The sequence below is a fragment of the Thalassophryne amazonica genome, chromosome 1 (assembly GCF_902500255.1).
Source record: "Thalassophryne amazonica chromosome 1, fThaAma1.1, whole genome shotgun sequence".
Taxonomy (NCBI): Eukaryota; Metazoa; Chordata; class Actinopteri; order Batrachoidiformes; family Batrachoididae; genus Thalassophryne; species Thalassophryne amazonica.
In genome coordinates this window covers 72,558,357-72,572,083 of record NC_047103.1, presented here as the reverse complement: position 1 = coordinate 72,572,083, position 13,727 = coordinate 72,558,357, and the positions used below count along the sequence as shown (strand labels likewise).

General features: G+C 44.4%; 1 protein-coding gene across 1 annotated transcript in view; it reads right to left on the bottom strand.

Moving 5' to 3' along the window:
- LOC117511735 (ankyrin repeat and SAM domain-containing protein 6-like) overlaps window positions 1-13,727 on the bottom strand; it is a 39,165-nt gene that overhangs the window by 10,014 nt on the left and 15,424 nt on the right. Inside the window, exons 7-10 of the mRNA XM_034171643.1 lie at window positions 12,139-12,245; window positions 10,797-10,948; window positions 2,116-2,353; window positions 1,819-1,868 (exon numbers count right to left, since the gene is read on the bottom strand). Coding sequence (XP_034027534.1) covers window positions 1,819-1,868; window positions 2,116-2,353; window positions 10,797-10,948; window positions 12,139-12,245 — 547 coding nt within the window. The remainder of the gene's footprint in view (window positions 1-1,818; window positions 1,869-2,115; window positions 2,354-10,796; window positions 10,949-12,138; window positions 12,246-13,727) is intronic.

Genomic DNA, 13,727 nt, shown 5'->3' with positions numbered 1-13,727 from the left:
TCCAGTTTTGGTACAACGTGGTTCAAATTATTGGTTGAACTAATAGGATTAACAAATGGAATAGTTCTGACTGTGCTAAATGTTTGGTCTCCAAAGTAAAGGTCAAATAATGTCGACATCCATTGGATTCTATGACATGTGACATATGTTGGCCCATAACATGATAACTAAGCATGACACATGATGCAAACTATTCCTTTTTAAAATTCTACTAACTCAACCAATAATTTACATCATGTTTTACCATAATTGGAGCGACTTTAACTATTGACCCCTGCACAAAGTGAAAGTGACCTTTGTCGCCATGCTTGCTGTTTTTACCCCAAAACTTCAGAACATTCAGTTATAGATTGTCCAAATGATACCTTTTTGATTCTTTGTGATCAGACACATAATGTGGTATAGCTTTCAATATGATTGGAACAATTTTATTTTACCCCTATGCAGTTCTTCAATTGACCCCTACTTGGCACCCTATTGAAAATTCAAATGGCTAATGCTATTTTTCTAAAATATGTACCAAAAGGTATACAGAGTCAAACTTTGATGCTTGTAACCGGATTTGAAGGATTCCTCTGAAAATATTGTTAGCAGTTGCACTACATGCTCAGAGCTGAGCTTTGTTAACCGAAGATACTGCCTCTAAGAGCTGCTATTCTCCCACGATAGTTGAGTAAATCCTCTCATAGCAAAAAAAATAAAATAAAAAAAAATGCTGCGTGGCTCATTATTCATCCTTCATTATCTGGTGGGACCAGGACTTAAGTCTCTGGATAGAGGTGTCTGGCAATCCCAATGCCTTTGCAGGACAATGCATGTCCAAGTCTTTAAGGTCCTAGTGCTGTCTTCCTTACTGTACAGCTGTGAGATTTGGACTTTAACCAGTGAAATAAAGAGAAGCGTGGATATCTTTGGTACTAGGTCCCTTCAGATGATCCTTCAGTACCAATGATTGCGTGTCAAACAAGGAGTTAGTTATGAGACAAAGGAGATGGAGCATCACTTGCACTGTGAACATCAACTATGACATCTTAAGTGCTTACAGTGTTCACTAAAGTATTCAAAATGGTATAAGAAACTGACGTGTGCTGTTTTCATATTACTGTTGGTAGTCTGACAGAAATGTTTTATTTTTAATATTGACACAGTATAAATAAGTTAAGGCATTTAAAAGCTAGATAGCTTCAGGCTTGACCTTTTTCATTCAGCTACATGTTTTTTCAGTATATTCATTATGTTTTCTTTTTTATTTTATCTATTCATTTGTTTATTTTCTGTTATTGCATAAGTGTGCTGATTGAAATTAAAAAAAAAAAAAACAACACACATTTCAGTCACGTGGCGCAAATTTCTGGGCATGATCCAGTATGCAAGTACCTCAGCATTGAGAATCTTGCTTTATTCATTAAATGGTATAGTTCCACCCTATCCAGCTGAACTGTTAAAACCCAAGATGCTCTTGGTTCCTTTTGGTTTTCCCCCAATTTAAATACAAAACCAATGGATCTTTTTTGTTATCTGCCCACATGTTCTGGAACAGTTTACTGCACCACATTAGGGCCGTTCTGACTTTGGTTACTTTTAAATCTTTGCTGATGACTCATTTCTTCTTTGGCTTTCAAGATCTTTTAGTGTGTTTTATTCTTTGTTGGGTTGTTGTTTGTTCCTTATGGCTGTTTTCTCTGTAACGTTTGGTTTTTATTGTTGTTTTTGTTTTACACTTTATGTTGCAATTATACTTGATTTCATTTTATATTTATAAAGGAATTAATCATTGTTTTTAAATGTGCTCTATAAATTTAACCCATGCATTTTTACCATTGTGGTAATTAGAAAGTCCTCCTTTTCTGATGCTGTCCTGCCAAGACCTGAAAAAAGAGTACATATATCACATTAGAAAAACATAATAAACTGTCACCTCTTAAATATTATAACAGCTTTTGGATGACCTCTTTTTGAATTCAAGGTCAAATGTACATAAGCAACATCAGTCCCACTCAGGAAACTGGTGGTTGAAACACTGTGTAAAAGCTGGTTTTGGCTGGATAGAAATAATGAGCTGCAGTAGCTCTGTTGTAAAAATGATTAAAGGTTTATTTGATCACTATGACTCACCAGGATCTTTGTTTTTGACTACCCATGCAGTACTGATGTCATTCCCACCCAGACCAGAAGTTGGTGGCAGCACCCCATTAGACACGTTAGCAAGCTTCCTGTTTGCTTTCATTGTGGCATCTAGTGAGGTTTCTGCATCATCAGAAAATGGAGCAAGACGATTGGATGAAAGGCCGTGCCTTAGAGTGTGAGTCAACTTAAGTCGTCGAAACCGATTGGACATCCTACTCCACCAAGACTGGAAGGAGAGCAGAGTCACACAGGTAAGTGTAAGTGTGTGGAGTTCTAAAGACTTAATCTGGATAAAAGTGATCCAGAATTGTGAATCTCATTTCTTGTTATCCAGGATAACGTGATTCATTTTACTTACATACAGGTTTTTGATTAATTATCTTATGTTTACAATTTCTTGCTTAACTGTACTGAGCCTAATGTCTGGTTTATCTCATTTATTAATGTAATAGCTGAACAAATCAAAATCAAAATGAATGTATATATATATATATATATATATATATATATATATATATATACACACATACAGTACAAGGTGCAAATGTTGTATCATTTGATCAGTATTAGTTTTATTATGTTTGTCTCCAGCCATGAAATAGGGGGGCATTGAAATGGACTACGTCCATCCGTCATGTTTGGAGGGCTCTAGCTTTCCCTCTTACCCCTTGTATACATAGTACACACCCATACTACATTGTACACAGACACATATGTGACAGCCAGGCATGACTTGGACCCAGATTTTCAAGGTCATACAAGATAATGGCTGACAAAGACACCCACCGCCTCACCAAAGATTGTAACTTTATCTCTCCAAATACAGTTGTATGCAAAAGCTTGGACACCCCTGATAATTTTCATGATTTTCCTTTATGAATCATGGGTTGTCTGCATCAGAAATTTCAGTTAAATATATCATATAGCAGACAAACACAGTGATATTTGAGAAGTGAAATGAAGTTTTTCGTATTTACAGAAAGTGTGCAATAATTATTTAAACAAAATTGGGTAGGTGCATAAATTTGGGCACCCTTGTCATTTTATTGATTTGAATACATTTAGCAGTAATTACTGGAACACAAAATTGGTTTGGTAAGCTCATTGACCCTTGACCTCCTTATACAGGTTAATCCAATCATGAAAAAGGGTATTTAAGGTGGCCATTTGCAAATGTTTCACCTCTTTGCATCTCTTGTAATGAGTGGCAACATGGGAGCCTCTAAACAACTCTCAAATGACCCGAAGGTAAAGATTTTTCAACATCATGGTGTAGGGGAAGGATACAAAAAGCTATGTCAGAGATTTCAGCTGTCAGTTTCCATTGTGAGAAACATAGTAAGGAAATGGAAGACCACAGGCAGAGTACTAGTTAAGACCCGAAGTGGCAGGCCAAGAAAAATCTCAGATAAGCTGAAGCAAAGGATTGTGAGAACAGTCAGGCTGTTATTTCTGCAAAACTGTAGACCTGCACAAAGCTGGGATGGACTACAAGACAACAGGCAAGCAGCTTGAGATCTCAAGATCTCACTTTGTGGGGTAAGGATGATTCTGAGAAAGCTCAGAACTACACAGGTGGACCTGGTCAATAAACTGAAGAGAGCTGGGACCACAGTCACAAAGATTACATTAGTAACACATGATGCTGTCATGGTTTAAAATCCTGAAGGGCAGCAAGGTCCCCCTGCTCAAGCCAGCACATGTCCAGGCCCGTTTGAAGTTCACCAGTGAGGATGAGAGGATGAGAACAACCCCAAGAAAACCATCCCATCCGTGAAGCATGGGAGTGGAAACATCATACTCTGGGGGTGCTCTTCTGCAAAGGGGACAGGACGACTGCGCTGTATTGAAGGGAGGATGGATGGGGTCATGTATTGCAAGATTTTTGGCAAACAACCTGTTGTGAAAAGTGTAGGAACACGGACCCACAACAGGGGGCGCAAATGAATGGACAATGGAATAAGCCAAATATAACAATTTAATGTTGTGAATGTGCACAACAGAGCAACAGACAACACAATTGAGATCAACAGTCAAATAAGTTACGGTGATGTGTGAGCAGGCTCGAGGACAGGAGACGCCCGTCCAGAAAAGAGCCGGATCCCACACGCCTTCCACTCCACTGGACCTGAAGCAATCCTGGAGCCAACAAGCACTGGGTCCCCAGGTGGCCACTGCCTCCGGCTGTCAGATCGGGTACTGCTGGCAGGAAGAACAGACAGGTGATGGTGGGTGTGTGAACACCCAGCAAACAGTTCAACATAAAGGTGGAAAGCACCTCCACCTCTCAATCATAATGCACACGGAGCTTGTACAGATCCTGAAGTAACACTTAAACAGAGTCTGCAAACTCAGAATAATGTCAGTCAGCACAGAAGTAAAAACGTTACCACTGTATGATACCAAAAGGCTGAGACGTTTACTTATCGGTAGACGATTTCTTGGCAGTGAGGTGAAGATGCTGCCCGGCTCTTATGGAGGTGTGGATGATGGTGATGAGTGACAGCTGGCATTGTTGATGAGTGACAGCTGCTACTCCCGGTGCTCCGGCGCTCTCACATGCCTGAAGCCCGCACTTCAGGCAGGACGCCCTCTGGTGGTGGGCCAGCAGTACCTCCTCTTCAGCGGCCCACACAACAGGACCCCCCCCCCAAGGCTTGTCCGGGTGACGGGTGTAGAAGTCGGCCAGGAGGGCCGGGTCCAGGATGAAGCTCCTCTTCACCCAGGAGCGCTCTTCGGGTCCATAACCCTCCCAGTCCACTAGATACTGGAACCCCCGGCCCTTACGACGGACGTCCAGGAGCTGGTGAACTGTCCACGCAGGCTCCCCGTCGATGATCCGGGCAGGAGGCGGCGCTGGTCCGGGGGCACAGAGGGATGAGGTGTGGTGAGGCTTGATCCGGGAGACATGAAAGACTGGATGGATCCGCAGTGAAGCTGGCAGCCTCAGCTTCACCGCGGCAGGACTGAGGACCTTAATGATGGGGAAGGAGCCGATGTACCGATCCTTCAGTTTTTGTGAGTCCACCTTGGCCCTCGTCCGGGCTTTGAGCAGGGCAGAGCGGGCAGAGCGCCACACCCGACGGCACCGCCTCAGATGGGCCTGGACGAGGGCACCCCGACCTCTCCCTCCACAAGTGGAAACAATGGTGGCTGGAACCCCAAACACACCTAAAATGGGGAGAGGCCGGTGGCAGACGAGACTTGACTGTTGTGTGCGTACTCGATCCAGGCCAAATGGTTGCTCCAGGCCGTCGGGTGCACCGAGGTCACACAGCGAAGGGCCTGTTCCAATTCCTGGTTGGCCCGCTCCACCTGTCCATTGGTCTGGGGATGGTACCCGGACGAGAGGCTCACGGAGGCCCCCAGTTCTCTACAGAAACTCCTCCAGACTTGCGAGGAGAACTGGGGACCACGGTCAGAGACGACATCGGATGGAATCCCATGCAGACGCACGACGTGGTGGACCAGGAGGTCTTCGCACCGATCCGACCAGGTGAAGGGGACTTTAGTGGAGGTCAGGGCCGTCAGGGGGCTAAATACCTGGCTATAACCCTTAATAAACTGCGGGCAGAAATTTGCAAAGCCGAGGAACTGTTGCAGCTTCCTACGGCTTGTTGGTTGGGGCCAATCTCTCACCGCCACAACCTTGGCCGGATCGGGTGCGACGGATTTGGAGGAGATGATGAACCCCAGGAAAGACAAAGAAGTGCGGTGGAACTCGCACTTCTCGCCCTTCACAAACAGCAGGTTCTCCAACAACCGCTGCAGGACCTGGCGTACATGCTGGACATGGGTCTCAGGATCCGGGGAGAAGATGAGGATGTCGTCCAGGTATATGAAGACGAACTGGTGCAGGAAGTCGCGCAAGACGTCATTAACCAATGCCTGGAACGTCGTGGGCGCATTGGTGAGGCCAAACGGCATGACCAGGTATTCAAAGTGACCTAACGGGGGGTTAAATGACGTCTTCCATTCGTCTCCCTTCCGGATCCGAACCAGTTGGTACGCATTTCTAAGATCCAATTTGGTGAAAATTTGGGCTCCATGCAGGGGCGTGAACACAGAATCTAACAGAGGCAGCGGGTATCGATTACGAACCGTGACTTTGTTCAGCCCTCTGTAGTCTATGCATGGACGGAGTCCGCCGTCTTTCTTGCCCACAAAAAAGAAACCTGCACCCATCGGGGAGGTGGAGTTCCGGATCAACCTGGCAGCTAAGGAGTCCCGGATGTAGGTCTCCACTGATTCGCGCTCAGGACGAGAGAGGTTGTACAGCCTGCTGGACGGGTACTCAGCGCCTGGGATCAAATCAATGGCACAATCGTACGGACGGTGCGGGGGAAGAGCGAGTGCCAGATCTTTGCTGAAGACGTCAGCAAGATCATGGTACTCCTCAGGCACCGCTGACAGATTGGGGGGGACTTTAACCTCCTCATTAGCCGTCACACCGGGTGGAACCGAGGATCCTAAACATTCCAGGTGGCAGGTGTCGCTCCACTGCGTCACTACCCCAGACGGCCAATCAATCCGGGGATTGTGCTTTAATATCCATGGAAACCCCAAAATCACTCGGGAGGTAGAAGGTGTTGTATAAAACACAATCTCCTCCCTGTGATTTCCAGACACCACCAATGTCACTGGTTGTGTCTGATGTGTGATTAATGGGAGAAGGGTGCCATCTAGTGCCCGGACCTTCAATGGGGAAGGTAGTGCCACTAGAGGGAGCCCTACCTCCCTGGCCCATCTGCTGTCCAGCAGATTCCCTTCGGACCCCGTGTCCACCAGTGCTGGGGCGTGAAGGGTAAGATCCCCACAAAGGATCGTCACTGGGATGCGTGCTGATCTACGGGCTTTTCCCGCATGGATGTTATGGCCCACCCTTAACCCAGTCTTTAAGGGCAGCCGTTGTAGTTTAACCGTTTGGGGCAGTTTCTTTGTATGTGCTCGTCAGAGCCACAGAAAAAACACTCCCCGCGAGCCAGCCTCCGTTGTCTGTCATGTGATTTTACTTTGGCCCTGCTCGTGTCCATAGCTTCGTCAGCAGGGGGAGCTGTGGCTCCACGGAGCTCTCTGACTGTAGAGCGTGGAGACGGCGGCACCCTTTCGGACCGGGAAGGAAGACGGACGGCTCGTGCCCGGCCACGCCCTTCGCCCCGCTCCCGATGGTGTTCTTCTAACCGGTTGTCTAACCGTATAACCAGGTCGACAAGCCCGTCAAAATCCCGCGGCTCATCCTTAGCCAGCAGGTGCTCCTTCAGGACCGGAGACAGTCCATTTACGAAGGCGGCGCAGAGTGCAACGTTATTCCAGCCGGACCTCGCAGCTGCGATGCGGAAGTCGACTGCGTACTCGGCTGCACTCCGACCTCCCTGTCTCATAGACAGCAGCACAGTCGAAGCGGTCTCGCCTCTATTGGGATGATCAAACACTTGTTTAAACTCCCTCACAAACCCAGTATATGTCGTTAGGAGCCGTGAGTTTTGCTCCCAGAGCGCCGTAGCCCAGGCGCGTACCTCTCCTCGAAGCAAATTGATGACATAAGCCACCCGGCTGGCATCTGACGCGTACATGACGGGACGTTGAGCAAAGACGAGCGAACACTGCATTAAGAAGTCCGCGCACGTCTCAACACAACCTCCGTACGGTTCCGGGGGGCTTATGTATGCTTCAGGGGATGGGGGGGGGGTTCGTTGAATCACCACTGGAATGTCTGTATTTTGTGCTCGGTCGGCTGGAGGAGGTGCTGCAGCAGCGCCTGGAGTGCGTGCTTCCACCTGGGCGGTGAGAGCCTCCATCCTCCGATTGAGTATGACGTTCTGCTCGGTTACTAAATCCAACGGAGCAGTGAAGGCAGTTAAGATTTGCTGCAGCTCTCCTAACACGCATCCTGCCGACGCCTGTGCACCCTGTGTTTCCATTGGCGGTTCAAGCGATGGTTCATGCCCCTCGAGATCCATGACGCTGGCCGAGAAATCCTGTTGTGAAAAGTGTAGGAACATGGACCCACAACAGGGGGCGCAAATGAACGGACAATGGAATAAGCCAAATATAACAATTTAATGTTGTGAATGTGCACAACAGAGCAACAGACAACACAGTTGAGATCAACAGTCAAATAAGTTACGGTGATGTGTGAGCAGGCTCGAGGATAGGAGACGCCCGTCCAGAAAAGAGCCGGATCCCACACGCCTTCCACTCCACCGGACCTGAAGCAATCCTGGAGCCACCAAGCACTGGGTCCCGAGGTGGCCACTGCCTCCGGCTGTCAGATCGGGTACTGCTGGCAGGAAGAACAGACAGGTGATGGTGGGTGTGTGAACACCCAGCAAACAGTTCAACATAAAGGTGGAAAGCACCTCCACCTCTCAATCACAATGCACACGGAGCTTGTACAGATCCTGAAGTAACACTTAAACAGAGTCTGCAAACTCAGAATAATGTCAGTCAGCACAGAAGTAAAAATGTTACCACTGTATGATACCAAAAGGCTGAGACGTTTACTTATCGGTAGACGATTTCTCGGCAGTGAGGTGAAGATGCTGCCCGGCTCTTATGGAGGTGTGGATGATGGTGATGAGTGACAGTTGGCGTTGTTGATGAGTGACAGCTGCCACTCCCGGTGCTCCGGTGCCCTCATGTGCCTGAAGCCCGCACTTCAGGCAGGATGCCCTCTGGTGGTGGGCCAGCAGTACCTCCTCTTCAGCGGCCCACACAACACAACCTCCTTCCCACAGTAAGAGCACTGAAGATGGGTCATGGCTGGGTCTTCCAGCATGACAATGACCCCAAACATACAGCCAGGGCAACTAAGGAGGGGCTCCGTAAGAAGCATTTCAAGGTCGTGGAGTGGCCTGGCCAGTCTCCAGACCTGAACTCAATAGAAAATCTTTGGAGGGACCTGAAACTCCAAACCTGAAAGATCTAGGGAAGATCTGTATGGAGGAGTGGACCAAAATCCCTGCTGCAGTGTGTGAAAACTTGGTCAAGAACTACAGGAAACGTTTGACCTCTGTAATTGCAAACAAAGGCTACTGTACCAAATATTAACAATGATTTTATTTGCAGCAGTAACATACAAATGAATTATAAAAAAAATCATACACTGTGATTTCCAGAATTTTTTTAGATTATGTCTCTCACAGTGGACATGCACCTAAGACGAAAATTTCAGACCTCTCCATGATTTCTAAGTGGGAGAACTTGCAAAATTGCAGCGTGTTCAAATACTTATTTTCCTCACTGTATTTGTATTGAACACCTCTAAGAAATCATGCATCCTGACTCCCTTGACCTGACTGCATTTAACCTTGGACCTCAAGGTCAAGGTCAGACATGACAATTAGTGGGAATAAAGGCACCATCTGACCCCAGAAATGGTTACTTTCACTTTTATGCACACATTTTGGTCTGAAGTAATGATTACACTTAACAGTACACATACACTTCAGTTTCAGCAGTGATTTGTACTCTTCATGGAAACTGCCTCTGTCTGGCATATCACTCTATAGAAACTCATGTTTTCAATGCCCACAGTTATCTGTTAACACCTGCATGTGCACATCACATGTACATATCAGCATAATAGGCGGGGGACCTCAGTCGAGTACTGGCTTGTTCGCTCCTGAAATCCACACAGAATCTCCCCTTCTCCTGTAATCAGAATACTGGTAATCCCTGTTGTTTTTTTTTAGATCGAATTTATCCCAATCCTACCTAAATGTTTTGAACAACACAGACCAAAGGACCAAAACAAAGATTGGATTATGTGATCTAATCTTTTTACAGAATACCTTTTTTATTTTTGAACAATGCATTTTCAAAATTTGAGCCAATCCAAATCACTTTTATCTCGATTAATTTTTTTTTTGTTGTTGTTGTTGGTGGCTTTTTTTTGCTTGCCAACTCATTTTTCTTTGTTTCTTTTTTAACCACTGCAAACCTGTTGCTTATCATCTTTGTCATAATACTGAGAGGATGGATTTCAAACTACATAACACCTGGTTATGATCTACTGAATGAGAAGAAATAACTCCAATAAAGGCTCTGAGGCCCATCAGTGTTGGTACTTATCCGTGGATAGTATAGCGTGATGTGGATGAGAGTCTACATCATTCTTCGAATGAGACGACAGTTCATCACAGCTTACTTCCCCAGCCAAGGCCAGTTCCCATTTACAGCTGGGTGGGCTGGGACAAGTTTCTTGTTCAAGGACACAAACAGGTACCTTCAGCCGAAACTGAATCTGGGTCCTTTAAGTGTCAGTCTCTTTCTTTTTCCACCGAGCTGCCTGGTCTGCACTGTGCAACACAGTGGTGTCCAAACTATTCCAGAAATGGCCGAGAGGGTGCAGGTTTTCTTTGCAGCCACTGACTCCAGCAGGTGATTTCGCTGATGAACTCATCCCATCTGCTCAAAGTGATGTTAATCAGTGAATTCACCTGCTGGTGTCAGTGGCTGCAAAGAAAACCTGCACCCTCTCGGCCATTTCTGGAACAGTTTGGACACCACGGGTTAACAGGATATAAAACTAAAAAAAATACTGTAATTAAACATGTATATTACACAACAGTGCCAACAAAATGGCAAAGAAGGCAATTCTCATTTCACAGTGACAACAAAAAATAAATGACACACAATATCAGCTACAGTACATTCCATCTCTGTACCTTCAGTCCGCCCTTTTCATCAGGTGGCACAGGGACAAAGTTGGCAGAATGTCGACTCTTTGAGTGAATCACTGAAGCTCGACCACGCTGTTTCGACTTGTCTTTGTCCACTTGCATACACACTGATGCAAGCAGACGCACAAGCTCAGTATCTGACAAAAAAGACAGTGGACAAAGGAAACTTCACAGAAGGAAAGACTTACCAACATTATGGAGGACTATACAAAAGACATTATCTGCTGCCATTATTTTACATTTTAGATGATTTACAATTATTTTAGTTCAACACCAGGTTACTTGAGGCAGACAATTCTCAAAACTCAACAAAGAAACCTTGTATGTAGTGTAAACACCTGGAAGACCTGGAACAACATGCATCCACTGTTTTATGATTGTGGAAATTGTGATGTATATAGGGTTCAATTTAAGTTAGCGTTCTGTACACTTTGTCAAAAGTTCTTCGAATTTCAAAATTAACATCTGTCCCTCCTTTTCAGCTACTTTGTCTCCAAACCGTCCTACCTGCACTGTACCTCTGATCTGCTCAGCCGTCATCGGCTATGCAATGATTACTTTAAAGAGCGTAGCGTCAAGCTGGACAAAGTGTAACGCACTGTCACAACGAATTGTGCGGCAGTGCAGGGATCAAATTTGTGCAAGTTTCAAGGTGCCTTAAGCTTGGAGTTTGGTTTAAACATGTGAAGAATTAAGGAGCGCATCCCACGTTTCTTTTTTTTTTTTTTCTGTCCAGCTGCTTGCACGGTGCAAGTGTCAAACACCTCCCACTCATTTTTCTCCAGGCTGAATATGGCTGTGAAGTCATTTTCGGGTACAGACAGCATTTACAGGTCATAGCAATATGCTATAAAGTGTAATAATGTTGTATGGAGCACAGCGGAGTTTTGCACTGAGACACGTGAGCTCATTAAGCACATAAAATAAGCAGCCCTTGAAAAGTTTGCATGTTTCAGAGCACAGCCCCATATATTAAATATCTAAAAATGTGTATAAAATAACTTGCATGATTCATGGAGATTTTCATTTAGGTTTTAAAATGATGACAAGCCAAGATAAAACAAATAATATAATTATCAAAAGGGGTCATATAAGTCAGTTTTTATCAAATTTTAGAAATTTTCATATTTGAGGTTTCATGCTGAGTATCTCCAAAGTCTCACAATCTATCAGTGCATCCACAGAAATGATCCTGCTATGAACATGATTACGGCCACATACAGCTTGTTGTATGTAGAGTTCTGTGAAAGATCATTTGATGAGAACGTGCTTCACCACTCTGCTTTAGTCATAATGTTATGATGCAGCGAGATGAGACTGAAGGTACCTGGGTTATTCAGTAACATGACCAAGTCAAAGGCTGTGTATCCGTTCTTAGCCCGAAGGTTGACATCAGCACCCTGATTCAGCAAGTACTTCACAATATCCTTATTACTGCAGCAAGGAAGCAGAGCGAGAAATTACAGGGAGCAGGAAAATATTATAATGTCAATAAAAGTACAGTGCAGACTGAATATTAATATTAATACAGTCAAATGTACAAATAGCAGCAATTTCTGTAATTTTAATTAATAATAATAATTTTGCCTCTGACTTAATTCAAGAATTTTAACAAAAACATCACATTACCAATTTAGTAATTACTGCAATTATATACACAGTCCCTCCATTTTCAGAGGACATAAGTAATTGGACAAACTTTTTTTTTTTATTTTACAAATCATCACTTTTACCGCCAGTTTTGTTTAGAAAATCTTTCTCTGTTCCACAGCATCATGAAGCTGTGACTGGTGGTGCAAAACACAACAATTACAGTGTCCAGATACAGGACAAAATATACAACAGAATGAGTAGGACAATAAAACTGTAATTAAAGAATGGATAGAATTTATCCTGCAAATTAATGATGGAAAACTTGAAAAACTGTTCCAGAAAATTTTGATAACTTTTTGCCAAATCTGTATTTCAGAACATTGTTTTGAGAGTCCTTGTCAAAAAGGAAAACATCAGATGTTGTGGTAAATGAGGCATCATTACATCATCAGCAGTTTCAAAACATTTACGTAAGGCTACATCACTGTAGGGTCTGTACGTGCACTAACAGGTATGCTATTTGTTAATGTAATGTGGCATGCTTTACTGTCAATCATGTCATTTTTTTAAGAACAAAAAATTTATGCATAAATATTGCACACAACACTACAATGGCAGCATGGTGGCGGAGTGGTTAGCACTGTTGCCTCACAGCAAGAAGGTCGTGTGATTGCTTTCCACACGACCTTCTTGCTGTGAGTTTGGAGTTTGGATGTTCGCCCTGTGTTCAAATGGGGTCCCTCCAGGTGGTCCTACTTACTCCCATTTCCAAAGACGTGTGGGATAGATGAATTGGTGACTCTAAATTCACTGTAGGTGTGATTGTGGTTCCATTTGTCTGTCTATATGTGGCCCTGTGATAGACTGGAATCCTGTCCTGGGTGTACCCCATCTCTGACCCCATGACTGCTACGATAGGCTCCAGCCCCCCCGCGACCCTTGACTGGTAAGTGGGTATAGCAAATGAATGAATCAACACTAAAAATATTTAATGCACTTTAAATGTTTCAGAATTTGTGGAAATAGAGCTTTATGCATGGATGAAGTGACTTAATGTAAAAAAAAAATCAACAGATAGCTTGTAAAATACAAAAGATTAAATATGTGTTTCTTTTTCCTGCTCAAAGATGGATGAGCAGAAATTCAAAAAATGGTTTGATTTTATCTTCATATTTAGTATAGGCTAATAAAAAAATAAAATCACTGGCAAACAGAAAAATGACCCATTTTCTCTTATTCCAGACATTTAAGCTGCTCCTGTTTTGTGCGTGGTCACCACAGCGGATACAGCCAGATCCACACAAGGCACAAGTTTTACGCCAA